Source organism: Pteropus alecto, unplaced genomic scaffold, assembly GCF_000325575.1.
Source record: "Pteropus alecto unplaced genomic scaffold, ASM32557v1 scaffold306, whole genome shotgun sequence".
Lineage (NCBI taxonomy): Eukaryota > Metazoa > Chordata > Mammalia > Chiroptera > Pteropodidae > Pteropus > Pteropus alecto.
In genome coordinates this window covers 1-20,553 of record NW_006437748.1, presented here as the reverse complement: position 1 = coordinate 20,553, position 20,553 = coordinate 1, and the positions used below count along the sequence as shown (strand labels likewise).

The following is a 20,553-nucleotide window of genomic DNA, read 5'->3' as shown; positions in this document are numbered from 1 at the left end:
ATATATATATATATGTATTCAACTTTATTAACTACTAGGGAATTGTAAAATAAACCACAAGAAACCACCACATATTCATCAGAAGAGTTAAAAGACAGACAAAACCAAATTTAAAACAACTGGAGTTCTTAGACATTGCTGATGAGGTATAAATTAGTACCATATTCTAGAAAACAGTTTAACATCATCTCTTAAGTGTCAACATATGTATATCCCCTTACTCAGAATTTCTACTCCTAAGTATTTATCCAACAGAAATGCACTAATGTGCTGATAACAAATATGTACAAAAAATCCATTATTTGTAGACATGTACATTATTTCTAATATCAAAATGCTAAAAACAACCTAAATGTCAATCAACAGTATATATGATACAATAACCATAGTATATTTGTGCAATGGAATTCTATAGAGCAATGAAAATTAATATTACTACATGTGATGATTTGGATGGATCTTAGAAATATAATGTGAGCAAATGAATTCAGGAAAAAAAAATCCAAATTTCCTAAGTCAATTTATATAAAGTTCTAAAACAGGAAAAACTAATCCAATCAGAATAGTTGTTATTTTGAGTGGGAGACCTATAATGCTCTATTCTTTGATCTAGATGCTAGTTAATTCCAGAGATATAATTTGAAAAATAAAATTATCAAAATGTTTATCAATCTCTAAATGTATAGAAACAAAAGGAAAATTATTCAATTTTCTGGCGATATTAAGCTTTTCATGGAAGATATAATAAAATAATTTTGACGAAAGTGGAGGAGTTCATATTTTTCTGTTAGTTTTTTGTTTAGTTAATTTTAAGAAATGATCTATTTTTAATGCTTGGTTAAACAATGCCACACAGTTTCGTTATGATTTCTATCAAGGAAGTGTGATTTGGGAAGATAGAGCAATGCATTATTGTAGCGGTTACTGAGAGATGACAATATCAAGTATGATAGGTTAGATCTGGAAGATGGGTTTATAGAGGGAATGCAACTTAAGATGAAAAAGCACATGGGTTTATCTGGTTCTAGGTCTCAGAATACACAATTGTAAGCCAGAGTGTGGGTTTTTGACCTGAAAATTGAGTGGTCATGTCCACAGGTCAAAAACAGATTGATGAGTCTTGTAGGACACATGAGTATAGGCAGAGGCCTTTCTGCTGTTTTATACTACAGGATACTCATGAGGAATCTGAGCTGGAAAGGAAGAATAAATGAACGGAAACAGATGACTGAAGTCTTAGAAGAAGTATTTAGTCACTGAGCAAAGAACAGGCAGCACAGGAAAAAACAGTGTGCCTTTTAGACACAGAAAACCCTGGCAGTGAGCTCAGAACACACTGCAGGAGTAACATCTGAGCAGAGAAAGGCCAGCTGATACTGAGGCAACCACTTTTGAGGAAGGGGCTCTTTGTGGGTGTACTATTTTAGATTAGAGCTAAAATTAGACCATGAAATGAGGCTGAGACCAAAGGTGTAAAAAATAAATAAATTTAAGGAACATCTGTAGGCAGGAAATGAATGGTAGCTCCTGCTCCTTCTGTCAATTACTAAGAGAACTAGAGAACTTTCATTTAAGACAATATTGATCAGAGTTTAATCAAATGTTATAAATATGCTAAATCCCAAGATCATGAAGAATAAGGTTAATGAATACAAAATATGAAGGCCATAAAAACAAAGTTTTAATATTTAAATCTATGTCTTTCTCTTTTCCAAAAACATAAATGATGAAGACAAACCTACATTTTTATCTTTTAACCACTGCTGGGCTGGATAACCTTGGACAAGTTTCTTAAATTCTGTAGACATCAGGTCTGCCACCGATGACAATATTATCTAACAAATTTCTTATGAGTATAAATGAAAAAATGTTTATGAAGCACTGAATATAGTGCTTGGTTCTCTGAAATCTCTCAATAAATGTTCACAGTCATTGTTAGTTATTTTATCTGAATAGTTCTTTATACCTATAAGATACTATAATCTCAGACTCAAAATGTTCTAATTTGGTATGCACAGTGCGCATCTTATTAAAACCACAATTCTATTGAACGTTCAGATATTTTATCATTGCCCTTGAAACCGAATAGTGGATTTATCTTTCTAGAATTCACCTTTAGTGTCAATATAGAATACTAATTTTTCTTCTTATTTTAATGGCAGAATAAGGAATATTTATAAAAGCTGACAGATAATATGAGACATTCCTCCATTATTTAATAGTTATGCAAATTCTATTTTTGAAATAGTATTTTTACTAAAATCTTATCTCATTGAGATATAATCAATATAACCACTTTAACTTACATATTTTAAATGACATAGTCCTCATATCAAAAAGGATCAGATTGGCATTTATGAGACATATTTATATGTTTAAAATAAATGGCATTAACACTGTATTTTGAGTATTTTGTACATATTTTATTTGATAAATAATTATCAATAGCTTCGTATTTCCCTTTCAGAAAGCTGTAACAAATTTAAGGAAAAAATAATTTCTGCATACACAGGTGTGAAGTTCTGAGAAAAAACCCTAACAGCACAGCTAGGAGAAATTTCAGCCTTCAGATAGAACCAGCATCAATTTATCCAGAGAACAGTTTTTAAAAGAATAGTTTTTGAAAAAAGATAAATTGGGGTTTGGGGCCATGATCACATTAGCAAACCATACAATTTAATGAGACTATCTTCTAGGAATTAACATGTCTGAGAAGTGGAAAAAATCTTAAAGTCCTCAAATAAAATTTAAAAATAATCAACAAATCGGAAAAATTTCTTAAATAGTCCCCCCCTGCCCCCAAAAAAGAATTGTACTAAAGCTATCTGTAAAAACAACCTCAAATTTGTCTATGGCCATGCTACTCTGAACAAGCCCTATCCCATCTGATCTCAAAAGCTAAGCAGGGGCGGGCCTGGTTAGTACTTGTATGGGAGACTACCTAGGAAGACCACGTGCTATAGACCTGAAAAATAAGGGATTGTAACCTCACAAGGTCCTTGCAATCTGTGAGGTTAACCAAAGATTGCCTCACCTAAAAATGTCTTATCTTGGAAGCTAAGCAAGGTTGGGCCTGGTTAGTATGTGGATGGGAGACCACCTAGGAATTAAATAAAAATTAAAATTTAAAAAAATAAAATAATAAAATAATCTCAGACTAGAAAAGGCCAGTGATATAAAAATGTTAAATTTCCCCCTTGTAGATAGATATAGTAAAACATGCCATTTTTCAAAGAAAAAGTATTAATAGAAAGTTCCAAACAGCAGAAAATTTATCTTTTAAGCTTATGAAATGAATTATCTGTTAAAAAGTTGAGAAATGAAGCAGTTCTTTCTCTGGCTTTAATGAATCACAGCATGACATATAATCTTTTCTGGCACCTCCTGAGCATATTAATGTTATGTTATGTTAATAATCATAATGGAAACTAGGGATAACTAATGAGAAAAGAGAAAGAACACAATGAAAATGTGTAATCTCACCTATATTTATTTGATTAGCACTAAATGCAATTAAAACATTGAATTCTCTTTCAACATGTCATTTGATGGAGCAGCACCACTAGGATAAGAATATAAACAACTCAATTTCCTGAGTGTGTTCCGCTTTGTCCTAAAAGAGAGATGTAGAGATGAAGCTACTTGCCTTAATTTAATTCCTACTGGACTCTGCTAACGTCTGCACAGAAGGGAAAAAAAAAAGGAAAATATTAATTGCAATTTTAAATGAAATCTATCATTTCAATACAGATGTCATCTTGCTGTGAAGCAAGGAGTCTGGGAAAAATCTTTACCCCACCACATACTTCTCTCAGGGCAATCACTTTATTGACAAATCCTACTTGGGCCTTGGAGTGAAAGATTATAGGGTCTGCTCACCAATGATGTAATTTGGGGTCATTTACCAAGTCTTCTCTGGTTCTGAAGCGGCATCTACAAAATGGCTTTTGTTCTTTCTACCTACCAGATACTCTATTGATAAAGTGCTTAGCCCAGTGCAGGACACTGGGTATACACTTATATTATCTCTTATGTTTTCACAGATATTTCTTGAATAAAATCTTATATTTAGTACTCTTTTTCAGCTCTGACACCGAATCTGCATTTAATCATCATGATCATTGTCAATGCCAGTTCTTCATTGTCTAAAGAATTACTTAGATTAGAGCAGGCTGGCCAAAAGTAATTAGATTAAATACAGGGTGGCTAAAGCTGGTTTTTAGCCAAAACAAATAAACACTAGCAATTTTATTAAATATAAATGTTACCTAGTAACTACCTTTCAAGCTTCGGTAATGTTAGTGTTATTTCGGGGGTAGTTTTACAACAATTTATAGATTTTATGTATCCTTTAAAAAATATTTCTACTTTTTAAAATAACACTACTTGATTATTACAATTTTTAATCTTACTTTAGTGTTTTGTTTGAAGTAGAAATGTACTCTCTTTTGTTTGAAATAAAGAAAATTCAATGCCTAGTTAATAACAAAATAGTAGCTTCAGAAACCATAAAAATGGTATAACCCTGTATAATTCTACATACAGAAAATGTGTGTGTATACATATGCTTTGTGTATACATTTTACATATAAAGACATATATAAAGATAATAATGACTATAAATTGATAGAGTTTTTAATATTTTAGTTAATTTATATTTTCTGATATTTTTGTATTAAGCAAGAAGTAATGAAATACTTATATATTAGACACATCATACAAGACTATTGACTGAACTTATTATGACAATCATTTCACAATATTTGTAAATCAAACCATCTGCCTATATGCTTTCTATTTATACAGTGATGTATGTCAATTATTTCTCAATAAATCTGAAAAAAAAGACTATCAGCCATTTAAGTTGTTACAACTTTTTGTCTTTACAAATAACAGCAAGAATAATTAGGTAGAAATTATTTAGAAAATTTTAAAAGGAAAAGCAAAAATGTTTTAATAATTTTGCAATTATAGATTCATAAGTTATTATTATTACATACGATTCTCAAAAAATAAAAAAATATATCTAAAAATCATCAATAGTGAATGCTAATATTTTTTCATATCATCTCAAGATGGAATTGTAATATTGACCACCCTGCTTTATAGCATTTTTTTTTAAATTTATTGGGATGACATTTCTTAACTAATTATATAGGTTTCAAGTGTACAATTCAATAATACATCATCTGTATATTGTATTGTGTGTTCACCACCCCAAGTCAAATTTAATTCTGTCACCATATATTTGAACCCCTTTCCCTTTTCTACCTCCCTCCTCTCCCCTTTCCCTCTGGTAACCACTAAACCATTGTCTGTGTCCATCAGCTTTTGTTTGTTTGTCTTGTTCATTTGTTACTTTCAGTTTTATATCCCACATCTGAGTGAAATCATATGGTTCTCAACTTTTTTCATCTGACTTATTTCACTTAGCGTGATCATCTCAAGATCCATTCTTGTCACAAATGGCAGTATTTCATCTCTTCTTATGGCTGAGTAATATTCCATTGTATATATGTACCACATCTTCTTTAGCCAATCATCTATCAAAGAGCACTTCAGTTGTTTCCATGTCTTGGCCACCATGAATAATGCTGCAGTGAACATTTGAGTGTATATATCTTTATGTATAAATGTTTACAATTTTTTTTTTGCATAGATACCCAGAAGGAGTGCTGAGCCATAAGGTAATTCTATTCTTAACTTTTTGAGGAATCTCCATACAGTTTGTACCAATTTACTTTCCCACCAACAATGGTGGTTGTACCAATTTACTTTCCCACCTCACAACATCTCCAACACTTGTTATTACTTATCTTGTTGATAATAGCCATTCTAGTGGTTATCAGAGGGAAAGGGTAGAGGCAGGGAGGTAAATAAGGGTAAAAGGGATCAGGTTTTGTCAATAGTAGCCATTCTTACAGGTGTGAGGAGGTATCTCATTGTGGTTTGATTTGCATTTCCCTAATAGCTAGTGATGAGCATCTTTTCATATGTCTGTTACCATTTGTATGTCTTCTGGGGAGAAATGTCTGTTCAAGTCATCTGCTCATTTTTAAAATGGATTTTTTTTTTGTTATTGAGTTGTATAAGTTGTATGAGTTGAGTTCTTTATGTATTTGGGATACTAACCTCTTTATCAGAGGTGCTATTTACAAATATATTCTCCCATTTCCTCAGTTGCCTTTTTGTTTTGTTGATGGTTTCTTTTGTTGTGCAGAAGTTTTTTAGTTTGCTATAGTCCCATTCATTTATTTATGCTTTTAGTTCACTTGTCTTTGATGTCAAATTCTCATTTAACAAGATATAACATTTATTTATGATTAAAACACTTAATGAAATGGTGAACATTAGTTTCATTGTAGCATTTTACATTTAATATAGTTTTGAAAGTTCTCAAGTTATTTTCCAAAGTAAAAGGTTTATAAATTGACTTCTATTTTCTTTTGGTGTATTCCTTTTTTTTTAGTAGAGTTATGATAAAAGTTTCCTGTTTGTTTGTTTGTTTGTTGTGTAGTAAAGCTTTTTGTTTGTGCTTGTTACTCTCATATTAGATAACCCATGAAACATTATCAGAAAGACTGCATAGAGTTCAATATTCAGATTTAAATCTCAAATTCCTCGTTATTCATTTCCCCTGATTTTTTATTAAACTTAGAAATTGAGGGATTAGTAAGCTTCTTATACATTATTCGTATTCTAGAATTTTATTGCCATTATTTATTTTCTAACATTAATAGTCTACTTTAAAATTATAAAAATATATTTGAAGATGTTTAAATGCTCAAATCTCTTTATGGAACAAGGTGGAACAAATTCATCAACAACTTAAACACTGAGATAAATACTCTAATAATGGGAACAAATCAAGTTTTTAAAAGTTTATGTTCAAGAGGATTTTTTTAAAAGTTATGTATTCTACTTTAAATTTAAATTTTTATCTTTCAAAAAGATTTTTCTAGTTAATCTATAAACCAAGTGAAACAAATTTTAAAAGATGAGAAAATGAACAATAATTAAAATTTAAAATGAATGTAAGGTTAACCCTGCTTTATAAATCTGTGTAAGTAAGCTTCTAGTAAAAACAACATTTTTTGATTCAAAATCAACATTTAAAACTAATTTTCTCTTCAAATAAAGGGCTCATAGTACATGTGTTTTCTTTTGTTGCTATTTCTACTGAATAGAACACAATTAATATATTTTCCACATGAATGAAAGTTCAAAGAAATAATTTCAGAGTTCATTTTAAAGCATTATTGAGGAATATACAATTAGTCATTATATCAGCAATAATGAAGAAAAGAACAAAACAATTATTTTTGAGGTAATAATATTTATTTTCCAAAATATTTTATAAGTAAAAGAAAATAAAATTTTAATAATGTGTCCATTATTATATAATGCAAGTTTTTCTTATTTTGAACTCGCATGCCTTCTTTAACATAGAATATTTCAGTGTATAACTTTAAGAAGTAATAAAAGAAACATTTTGCTTTTCTTCAGTTCAGTTTTCTTTCCTTAATTTTAAAATAGTTATTATCCCATGATATTTGGCACCACTCTTTAAATTAAGAGTGAACTCAGTTCTAATTAACTCTTAATTCTGATAAATTCTAACTATATTAAAATAATAATTAAACCCCTGAAAGGTCTTTATAATTCAAACTATGTTGTATGTCTCTACATATTATCATTAAATTGTTCTTTCTACAGAAAGTTGTATTTTGCTAATTAGAATATTTCTGAATTATATCAACTTTTATTTAACTATACAAATACCAAAGAACATATTGAAATTAGGAATTATTAACATTGTACTGTGGGACCATTTTTTGTTTGTTTGTTTTAGAATTTTCATTTTATTTTAAAAAAAATGTTTTATGGTGACATTGGTTAATGAAATCCTGTGTATTTTAACAGGAAGGCAATATATGTTTACACTATGTGTTCACTTCTAATAGTTAGATTTCTTTGTCACCACATATTTGACCCCCTTTACCTCCCATTTGTCCCTTCTCCCTACCCTCTGGTAACCAGTAGTCAATTGTCCGTGTCCATGAGTCTCTCTTTGTTTGTCCTGTTCATTTGTTGCTTTTAGGTTTATATCCCACATGTAAATGATATCATGTGATTTTCAACTTTTTCTGTCTGGCTAATTTTGCTTAGCATGAAGTCCATCCAAGTTGCCACGAATGGCAGTATTTCATCTCTTCTTATGGCTGAGTAACATTCCATAGTGTATATGTACACAGCTTCTTTAGCCAATCATCTATCATAGGACACTTTGGTGCTTGAATGTCCTGGCCACCATGAATGATGCTGCTATGAACATTGATGTGCAAATATCTTTTCAGATATGGGTTTTCAAGTCTTTGGGGTAAATACCCAGTAGAGGGATTGCTAGATCATATGGTAGATCAATTGTTAGTTTTTTGAGGAACCTCCATACTGTTTTCCATAATGGCATACCAATTTGCAACCCCACCAGCAGTGTATGAGGGTTCCTTTTTCTCCTCATCCTCTCTAACATTTGTTATTACTTGTCCTGTTGATTATAGCTATTCTAACAGGTGTGAGATGGTATCTCATTGTGGTTTTGATTTGTATTTCCCCAATAGCTAGCAATGTTGAACATCTTTCTTATATTTGTTGGCCATTTGTATGTCCTCTAGAGAGAAGTATCTATTCAGGTCCTCTGCCCAATTTTTGATTGGATCGTTTGTTTATTTGTTGTTATTGAGTTCTTTGTAGATCTTGGATATTAGACTCTTATCAGAAGAGTTGCTTGCAAATATATTTTTCCATTTGGATGGTTGTCTCTCTAACTTGTTGATAGTTTCTTTTGCTGTGCAGAAGCTTTTTAGTTTGATGTAGTCCTATTCGTTTATTTTTGCTTTTACTTCCCTTGTCTTTGAGGTCAAATTCACAAAATCCTCTTTAAGTCCAAGGTCCTTGAGTTTAGCTCTTGTGTTTTCTTCTATGCATTTTATTGTTTTGGGTCTGATATTCAGGCCCTTAATCCATTTTGAGCTAAGTTTGGTGTGTGGTGATAATCAAAAGTCTAGTTTCATTCTTTTGCAAGTGGATTTCCAGTTCCCAGCACCATTTATTGAAGAGGCTTCCCTTTATCCACTGTATGTTTTTGACTTTTTGTGTCAAAAATTATTTGCCCATATAAATATGGGTTTACTTCTGGATTCTTGATTCTGTTCCACTGGTCTATTTGTCTGTTTTTCTGCCGATATCATGCCATTTTGATTATTGTCGCATTGTAGTATAATTTGAAGTCAGGCAGAGTAATGCCTCCAGCCTCATTCTTTTATCTCAAGATGGTTTTGGCAGTTCGGGGTCTTTTGTGCTTCCATACAAATCTGATGATTTTTTGTTCTATTTCTTTAAAAAACATTGATGGGATTTTGATGGGGGTTGCATTTAATCTGTATAATGCTTTAGGTAATGTGGTTATTTTAACTATGTTGATTTTTCCAATCCAAGAACATGGAATATCTTCCCATTTCTTTGTATCTTCTTCGATATTTTTTAATAGGGTCTTATAGTTTTCATTGTATAGGTCCTTCACATATTTTGTTAGATTTATTCCTAGGTATTTTATTCTTTTTGTTGTAATTGCAAAAGGAAATATTTCTTCCACTTCTTTTTCTGACACTTCATTATTAAAGTACAGGAACCCTATGGATTTTTGAACATTGATTTTGTATCCTGAGACTTTTTGTGTTTGCTTATTGTTTCTAGTAGTATTCTTGTGGATTCTTTAGGGTTTTCTATATAGAGGATCATGTCATCCACAAACAGTGACAGTTTAATTTCTTTGTTTCCTTTGGATGCCTTTTATATCTTTCTATTGCCTGATTGCACTTACTAGGACCTCCAATGTTATATTGAATAACAGTGGCAATAGTGGACAGCCTTGTCTTGTTCCTGATCTTAGAGAGAAAGTTTTTAGTTTTTCACCATTAAGTATAATGTTGGCTGAGGGTTTGTCATAGATGGCTTTTATTATGTTAAGTTACTTTTCTTCTATACCGATTTTGTTAAGTGTTTTGATCATAAATGGATGCTGTATCTTGTCAAAGGCTTTTTCCAATCTATTGATATGATCATATGATTCTTATTTTTTAATTTGTATGTGTGTTGTATCACATTAATTGACTTGTGTATGTTGAACTATCCCTGTGCCTCTGGGATGAAGCCCTCTTGATCGTGGTGTATGATCTTCTTTAATATGTTGCTGTATTTGATTTGCTAATATCTTATTTAGGATTTTTGCATCTTTGTTCATGAGAGATGTTGGTCTGTAGTTTTCTTTTTTTCTGTTATCTTTTGTGGTAACTTTTTTGATATTCTTATGAAAAAGTCAAACACTAAGCTTCCTTATTTAAACTATTTCTTTCCTCTTTTTTTGCACGAATCTTGAATAGTCATAAATAGATCAATAAACCTGAGATTTTCCTCATTTATATTTTATCATATGTTGTATATATTGTCTGTCTTTAAAGGCTTTAAAATGAAGATTTCTTTGTAATTTCTAAGAAGACAAGAGCCAACTTAAGGCAGTTTAAGAAACAAAAGCTCTGTTCTTTTTGCCTCTTGTAAGCAAAGCGTGAAATACTGACATTAGTTGGTGAAAATGTAAGATTTGAGTATTTTCCCCCCAACATTCTAAAATATTTTCACATTTTAAAAAAGTGAGCCCTTAATGCTGTTAAGTGTTAAAATTGGGTTTAATTGAGAAGGTAAAATTAAAGTTAGCATTATTGTACTTTAATGGGTTTCAGAATTTCTTAGGACATCGCTAATTATTCTACTAATATTTCTGCATCCATCGTATTCATTTACACAACAGAAGGGAACAGTTATTTAGGCTGCTAGAAAATTAATGAGCTCACTTACTCCTCTGTATGATAGAGGCAATTATTTGGTGATTTTCTCTTAATGTTGGGCACCTGTGTGTATTAAAATTTCAAAAAGAGGTCTGAGAAGTGTGTAAGTGGTTTCCTGTGTCTTAGCTTTTATTAAAAAATAATTATAGCAAGTATAATTATATTATGCATTTCTGACTTTTGTTCTTTTAAAACAACTTTAGATGTAACTTTGCTTATTTTGCTCACTAAGAGAAACTCACAAAAGTCAGTGACTTGAATCTTCCATAGTCAGCTCTTCCAGGTAATAATGACTGTCAGAAAACCAGTATAAAATTTTGATTATAAAGAAGCTGATGGAATAAGTAAAATGACATTGATTATTTAGTAAATTTGATCCATTTAGAGTTTCCATTATGTATCAGCTTTAATTTTTAGACATTAATTTAACCAAGCTTGTGAGATATCCCTTTATTTCACTATCTAAAAAGTGATAGAATAGGTTGATAATTTTAATTAATTTTTCCTTTCAGTTTTGAAGGAAACAGTACAGGTTATATTCATAATAATTTTAAAAATACCACATGCTGTTATGCTTTATTCATGTTTAACTAATGACATTTTAGACAAGCAGTTTCCTTTTGAACTGGTTCTTCTTTGCCAAACAGAATGTATCAGGCCTTGCTTCTCATATTGTTAAAATGTTTAAATATTAGTTCTTTTTCTACTTCCCCTCCCCTAAAACAAGAAGGTAAAATTCTACCTGGAAATAAATGTGTTATAAATTAAAATGTAAATGAACTTTGACTTATGTTATCAATTACTTTTCTACTTTTAAGGATGATATTTTATACAGTAGAGTGTATTCCATCCATTGTGATTAATCTTATTTGTTGAAAAGATTTAATTACATTGTTATAATTACAGGTAAAATAGATTTTACTCCCTATCATTTTATTTTAGTTTTCCATTGTCCTTTTTTTCCTATATTTTTTCTATTAAAATTTTCTGAGGATAAATTTTTTAACCACGTGTATCCCTGCTATATTTGAGAAGTAATACACTCTATTTTATTTAATTAGGGTTACTTTAGAAATTTTAACATAACACATACCTAAAAAACTTAATGCCCCATACAGCTTGAACATTATTATTTAGTCTTAGGATGTTTAACTACAGTTACTCCCATTCCAACTTATATATTATTGTGATTTATTTTTATTTTTTAACCATACATAATGCTATAATTATTATGCTGAAGAGTCTGTTCTATACAATTATTCACATATTTAATACTCTTTTTGCTTTTCCATTTCCTCCTAAATCATAGACCTTCCATGTGGAATCACATTCCTTTCAATTGAAGTACACAATTTAGAACTTTCCCTGGGTATCTTTTTATGTTGAACTCTTTCAGTGATTGAAAAAGTGTTAATTTTACTCTTGCTTCTGAAAGACATTTTCATTAGGACTAGAATTTTAAATGCACAGTTATCTTCTCTTTACTTTGAAGATATTATTTTCTTAGCATCTATCATTTAATGTTGCTGTTAAGAAGTCAATTGTCAGTCTACTACTTTTAAGACTCCACTTTTGGGACAGAGGCAGGGTTTTTTTTTTTTTTTTTTTGCAGTTTCTACATGATGTGTGGGTTCTAGGTATAGATTACTTGTTATTTACCCTGTTTACAGTTTATTGGGCTTGAATCTGTGGATAGCTATCTTTTATCAGTTTTGGAAAATTTTGTCCCATTCTCCCTTCTCTCCTTTTGAAACTCTGATTAGATGTTTGCTAAACTTTGTCACTTTAAATTTTGTCTTAAACTTGCTTTTAGACTTTTTTTCATCTTTGTAACTGTGAAGCATTCTGGATCATTTCTTTTGCCTATTATTCAGTTCACTAATTCTCTCTTCAGTTCTGCCTAATCTAACAACTTCATTCTGAGTTTTTATTTCAATTATATATTTTTATTTCTATAAGATATTTTTTATTTATGTTCAATTATTCTCAATATGTATTTATATTTTAAGAACTTTGTTATTTATTAAAATATATTGAACACATTCCCTTTATCTCCTTGTCTGCTAATTCAAATATCTAAAGCTTTGTGGAAATGACTGCTTTTTTTTTTTTTTTTTGTCACAACAGACTCATTTTCATGATAGTTTGTTTCTTGTTCATTCTGAGAATTATTTTATTCTTACTTTTCATCTTCCTTGGAACTTATAAGTCAGAATTATTTGAGTCATAGATTGGAAGAAGCTTTTTGGAAAAAGTGCTTGCATCTACAGCCATGCTACCCTGAACAACCCTGATCCCATCTGATCTCAGAAGCTAAGCAGGATCGGGCCTGGTTAGTACCTGGATGGGAGACCACCTAGGAAGACAAGGTGCTGTAGGCGTAAAAAATTAAAAAAAATAAGGGATTGTAAGCTGACAAGGTCCTTGCAATCTGTGAGGTTAACCAAGGGTTGCCTCATCTAAAAAGTAAAAAAAAATTAAAAAAAGAAAAAGTGCTTGCTTCTGTGAGGACATTAGGCCATTATCAATCAAAGATTCCATTTCTCAAATTCTCAATTTCATTGTTTCTGTTCATTTAAGTAGAGTTCAGGACCATTCGATTTATAAATTCAGAATATTATGGTTTATCCCTGAGTTGAACAAATTGGTGGTATGTGAATAAAAGATACAAACTTTAATGAGAACTTGTGTTTGGTTATGAATTCTCAAGGAAGTTTTTTCTCCACTACACTCAATATCAAGGGTTAAGCTAGGCAATTTTCTTTGCAGTTTTGAGATGGCTGTGGCAGTTGTGGTTGCAAAAGAGAGATGAATTTTTCATTCGCCCTCATAGTGAAAATTTAGTATTCTGAGAAGGGAAATCTTTTTAGACTCACTTCCATGAGTAAGCCTTGGGTCTTGCCTCCTGTTCTCTGAGCCGCTCGAGACCTCATAAATCAAATTTTAAGTTCACCTAGATCAGCAAAAAAACCTCTAAATGAAAGTCATCATCACTACCAAGATTTTTGTATTTTTGCCTTCACTTAATTTTTTACCTAGCTATTTATCATTTTCTTTCTATCTACTTGATATTTCTAGGAAGAGTTTTTAAGACCTTTTATCTAGTATTTAATGTTGTTTTCATTGGGATTTTAGTCCTGGTACTTAGTCTGACATATTCAATGTAGTGGTTTTAGAGTGAGACCTATCCAGCTGTGCTATCAATTATCTGTGTGATTATGAGAAAATTACTAATCTCTCTGTGCCTCCATTTCTTCACCTATAAAATAATAATAAAATTTAATCAGTAAAAGGTTGTCATATGATAACGTATATATTTCCATAACACTTTGAAAACTGTTAAGTGTTCAATATATGTTAGCTTACAGCATCAGCAATAATATCACACAAATAATGCAAATGTTCTTTGTCGTTTAAAGAGCACTGGATTGATAATTGATCTGAGGCTGAGCTGACCTCAATCATTGACTTTAACAGATTCAAAGGCATGATAGCAGCAGAATTTCAGCTGCTATTAAGGGATGACTGTGAAGTGAAAAATTGGAGGCAATGATTGTAGGAATATTTTTGAGGAACATAACTGTGAAAAATAGATATGAAAATTATAGAAATAGATCTGAGGTTGGCATAGAGTAAAAGAAAATTTTAGTTTTGTTTTAATGAGAGAAAGGTAGATGTCATATAGTCTGTAGAGGAAAAGATTGGAAGTACAGACAGAGCTGATGAAGCATTAGACATTGAAGATATAGGAGAGATTCAGATGAAGGAATAAGAACCTTCATAACAGAAGAGTCACTTTGTTACTCTGAGATTTGAAGAAAGACAATAAGTACAAATAGAGGTACTTTTATAGTTATAGGCCGAGAAGTTGAGAGATTTCACACTGGTATCCTCAATTTTTATATGAATTATAACTTCACTGGAGGAGACTGAAAAAATATGCGATTTGAAGAAAAGAGTGAACTTTTGGAGCAAGATAAAGAACAAAACAATTTTTTTCCAAATAAATAAAAGCACAGTTGCACTCAGAGATCATGGACTCATAGTAGCATTAGTCTGCCTGATTATTTAATTTCTTTCATTACTCTTCAGTCACCCAAGAGTAGGTTGATCATTAAATTGATTCAAGAGAAAGAAGTTCCAGGTATGGAAGGAGAAAAAATGAGAACGAGGTGACCGTGAAATCTATAATGGATAGGGAAGAGATGTAAGCCCTGAAGTAGTGAGAGCACTGAAGATATTTTGGAATTAAAATTTTACTGTTATTATAGAAGTGCTCTTAACTGAATAAGAAGGCAATGGGAAGTTGTGGTCAGAAATTTATACATTAAAGTTTATGCTTCCAGAGCTTCAGTGTTTTCTTAGGAACAATATCTCCATAAACCAAAAAACTGGAGTTGAATTGATGCAGTCAGTTCAAAAATTGAAAGATTTTCATGCCTAGGAATTTGAAATGGGTGTGTCATCTACATAAACATTGAAATTCATTCAAAATGAAGGTGAAGTTAAAGAGGTAGACTAAGAACTAGATACCTACAGCCTCATTATATTCAGCAACAAGGAAAGGTAAATGCATACTACACATAAATGCATGGATTTCACTTGAGAGAGTGGTTGTGCATGGTTGATTCAAAAGTGACCAGGAAGCAATAAGGAGACCAGGAAAAGAAAAAAAAAATATATATATATATATATATGCATATATATTAGGAGAACAAAGTATGTGCATCTTGAGCTAAGAAAAAAAACTGATTAATGTATTGTATTAAAGTAGTTATAATCTTATGATAATATGTCTGAAGTAATAAGAGTTTTACCTGGTTTTGTGCTTCAAGTTGCATATTGATTGGTAAATGCCTATGTGGAAAAATGTAATTTTTTGATATGATAAAAATTTAGATAATTATGACATTATACTGTACTTGGCTATACAATATCTCAACATAATATTTGTTAATCAATATTCTCATTTTATAAGGAAACCTGAAACTCTAAGTGACTTTTTTAAAATCACATCTGACTTTTGAGTCTTCCTCTTTCCAAAATGCAATACAAAAAACAAACAAGCAAAATTAAAATTATTAAAAGTAGGAAACAAATAGATACAATATACTCTATGCTGAAACTCTCTTAGTTTGTTCACATCTTGAACCTGATTAAAAATTGTGTTTTTAATTTTGTTGTCGGTATTTTTTGTGACTTGGTATGTTTTTAAACGCATGGTATTTTTAATTGATTTATAATAATAACACTGTTACCTGTGTATGGTTGTAATATACATATCCAACATCTATCAGTCACATCTTATATATAGGTTTCAGTCTTAAATCCATTGTTTGTTAAAAATTGGATAGATTCAATGTTAAACTTGAAAATTCTAAAAGTATAATACTTATTGGGATTTTTATCATTCACTGTTTAACCTACCAGTATTTCACTATATATACTTGGAAGAGAGCAAGGAGATTTGAAAAAATGCTAATGATTCTGTCAACCATCCTCAATAAGTGTTTTCTGAAATGAGAACTTTGATATTTCAAAGAGGATCAAGCCCCTTCAAAAAATAGAAATTTAAAGTGGAGTTATTATTACCAACAGGTAGAGTTTTAAAATTTTGGAAAAAAGGTCTAGTAAACATGATTTTTTAAAATCCTGTATCTCATTTTGACAATTTGGTTCAAATGTACTATGAAAAATTATAAAAGAAAATAGATATTCTTGAGTTATAATTATTCATTCCATACCCAAACTTTTGCATTAAATGATTTTTGTTTCAGGAAAGGTATGTTAAAAGAGCACCTTAATATGTAAAATAAAATATGGCTATTTTGTGGTTATCCTAATTTAATAAATTAGCAATACAATAAAGTGAAATTATTTGTTTTTTGAAATTGTATGTTAATCAGTAAGAACTATGCAAAGAAGCTTAATGTACCAAGCAATCACAATGATTTTATTGTAACCACCTTTTCTTTTCTAAATGTGATTGTGTTGTTACCAAGTCCATTTTAAAATATAAAAGTTTAGAATCTCACAACACAAAATTGAGTAAAAGAGGTTAGACAGAAAACAGAACATATATTATGACCCCATCAATATAAAGTTTAAAAATAGGCATAACTAATCTTTAGTGTTAGAAATTAGGATAGTGGTTTCCTTGGGAAGCTAGGATGGCTGGAAGAGCATGAAAGACATTCTGAGATGCTGTTAATGTTGTATTTCTTGATGCAGATGCTGGTCTCATGGATATGTATATTTTGCAGAATTTTATTGAGCTGTACACTTAAGATTTTTGCATTTTTTGGTGTATATTTCTTATACTTCAATAAATTTTGCATTAGCAATAAAAAGTTTATTTTAGGGGAAATGGCCGTGTTAATCATAAGTTAAAGGATAATATTGAACCAAATCTTTGAGTGAGTTGGCATTAGTCCCAAATTAGCTCATGATATATAAAAGATATGTCTTTGATTATTTGATTCAAACTCTGATTTTAACTTTAGTTGGAAATGTGCTTTTTACTTTTTATGCTGTGCTTTGTTAAATGAATAAAAACTCTGAAGTTCGAATCTTAAAAAGAAGAACTTTGATAACTATTTTTTCTTTGTTCTTTTTTTCTCTTTAAGTAATAATGTGGCCTAATGTTGAAATCTAATTACTATTCCTCTAATGCCAAAACTAAGCTCTGTCATGTAAACCATCCAGATCATCTAAAGAGATAGGACAATAGGACAAGTCAGAACTTATCCTATTCTAATGCTGAGAATTTTAACTTCTAAGAAAAATCAAGAAATACTTTATCCTGAAGTGAAATGAAATATCTGGGGTTTTTAAGTGACCTTATCTAACAGGTTAAGCACATATATCAAATTTGAAGCTAGAGAGACAGGCTCATGCTGCATCTTAATACACATTTATATTATTTACTATTGTTGTTATTATATCCCAACTTAAACGCTTACTATGTAGCCTTTGGTTACTTAACTTTAATTAAAATTAAACTAAATTAAAATTTCAGTTTCTTAGTCACATTAGCCTTGTTTCAAGTGTTCAATAGTCATATGTGGCTAAGGGCTACTGTATTGGACAGAACATATTTAGAGCATTTCCATCATTACAGAAAGTTCTATTGAACAGCACTAATACATATAATTAGAATAATACATTCCTCTGAGAGTTTTTATTTTATTAAAAATGATTACTTTTGTAGAACTTTTAGTATTGTAATGGCAAAACATAAATACTTGATACATGACATTTAATAGTAATGTCACTGGTTAAACTAAGAATAATCAGATAATGGAAATAGTAATAAAAACATAACCTTTACATATCTAGTTTCATGAGTAGGGTATATATAGCTTTGTATTAATTCACTAAGATTAATTCTGCTTCTAAATATTTTACTATGAAATAATTTTCAAATTGGCATTCTGAAAAATTTTCCTGAAGTAGAAGCCATAAAGCCAGCCTAATGTATTATGCTCACAGCTTTATTAAACACACACACACACACACACACACACACACACACAAACGTATACTAAGCAACTATTTACTTTTTTAAAATTATGAATATTAAAAAACCTTAACATGTAGGTCATAAGCACCTACCACCAAGAATAAATATGGTTAATCAGGATACAAGATAATAAAAAAGGAAGTTGTGGTAGAATTCTAACCCTCTCAAATTATGACATGGCATTAACTGATTAGAATCTCTTTATGCATATCTGAGATTATTGGTTAAAAGCTCTGAACTTTGATTTGTTTTATTGTCACTGAGTATAAATATGTTTATTTCATTGTTTTTCCCTTTAGGAAATAGGTTAGATAAAAAGCACATATACACAATCATATACAATGCTTATACACAAAGCAATGATTAAGTACATAATCAATCCCACCCTTAAACCAAATTGGACCACAGCCCAGAGATGAACCCATTTGACATGCCATTCAAAACACCTGATTCATGGACTGGACTCTGTTAGTGTCTATGTTCTTTAATTCACAGTTCAGTAGTTATCATTCTAATGACAACCATTTGACCCTGTGGACATAAAGTCGATAAATCTATATAATATCCAGAAAAAAAAAGACTTTTTATATTATTACTACACAAGGAACATCATTCTTACAAACATAAATAAATAAATCCTTTACTAAAAGTTATTTTTTTTACTGATTATTTATAACCTGTGTTTTTCTCCCTCCTAGGCTACTGATAAAGATACTGGCAATTATAGTGTCATGGCATACAGACTCATAATACCACCAATTAAAGAGGGAAAAGAAGGATTTGTGGTGGAAACATATACAGGGCTTATCAAAACTGCTATGCTCTTCCATAATATGAGGAGGTCCTACTTCAAGTTTCAAGTCATTGCAACTGACGACTATGGGAAGGGACTAAGTGGCAAAGCTGATGTACTTGTAAGTAGATAAAACTTCAGATAAGGGGGCACATAAAACAGTGTTTTTAACTCATAGAACATTTAAATTTATTTAATATAGGTATTCTATAATGTGATTAATTTACATTCAGGTTGTTGATAGCTATAGTTTAGGATATAAAAATATAGCTTTACAGTTGTTTATTTATTATTACCATTTGGGAAATACACCATATGTTTTTTATATATGATTGTGGCAGAAATGTCGTAAGCATAAGATTTCTATTTGGTCTGCGAGTCTCATTTGTAATATAGAGTTGATTGGAGCTACTTAAAATTATAAAATGCTTTACAGAGTTGTGCTGTAGAAGTTAAAAGATTTTTTTTTTATTACTGTTTAAATTACTTTTAGGCCTTGTGTAATTAAGAAAACAAAAGGAAATATTTTGAAACAAGTTTATGTCCCAATGGATAATTATTTCTTGTTTTACCAAAATCTCCATTGATAATTTTGATGAACATTGACTTTTTATTTGGCCTCAATCAGTAACATCACTTTTCTATTCTGCCTTTTCTCAGTCTACACACGTTCAGTGGTAGATTATCCCCAAGGGTAGTTTGATATTAACACTTATTCAAAATATTCAATACCAGTGCATGTATCCTATGGAATCTCTATCATTATTTGGACTTTTCTCTGATGAATCTAGTAAAAAATATATTTATTATTGGAACTATCTATCACTTAAAGACAGACTCAAGTGTAATTTTTCTTTTGCTCTTTAGATCTTATTAAATCTTTATCTTTCACAGTTTTCTTCATTTTCATATTTCTCTGGACAAGTTTAACCTTTATATATATGCAGACATCAGTGGTCAACTATTATTCTTTTTAGATAATGGTAAAGACCAATCATCATGATTGTGATTGGTATGAAGGCCAGAACTATGTCATGTATAACAGTAAAGCTGCATAAAAAAACAAAGGCCAGTCTAAGCCAATAAGCTTTTGGCATAGAAGGTATTATGGTTGACAAAGATTTTCAATCAAATCAATATCTGTAAACATTATGCGAAATAATGTTAATTCTCTCATTATTTAAAATATGCACATTGTGAAGCTTTAAGGCTGATAAGCTCACTAAGTATACGTAAAATATAAGAAATATAAACAAAATATAACTATATAGATTATATATATATATAATATGTATGCGGGCAATGTGAAGTTTATGAGATTTTTATTTGAACTC

General features: G+C 30.5%; 1 protein-coding gene and 2 pseudogenes across 1 annotated transcript in view; all 3 read left to right on the top strand.

The window, feature by feature from the left end:
* The window catches only part of LOC102885755 (protocadherin-15), a gene marked incomplete at its 3' end in the record, with an annotated part of 563,452 nt that extends 544,112 nt beyond the window's left edge, over positions 1–19,340 (top strand). The window contains exon 28 of the mRNA XM_015591761.1: positions 19,125–19,340. Within this exon, the coding sequence (XP_015447247.1) occupies positions 19,125–19,340 (216 nt within the window). The remainder of the gene's footprint in view (positions 1–19,124) is intronic.
* On the top strand, positions 2,848–2,966 carry LOC112482127 (annotated as a pseudogene).
* On the top strand, positions 13,167–13,285 carry LOC112482129 (annotated as a pseudogene).
* Positions 19,341–20,553: the final 1,213 nt, after the last annotated feature.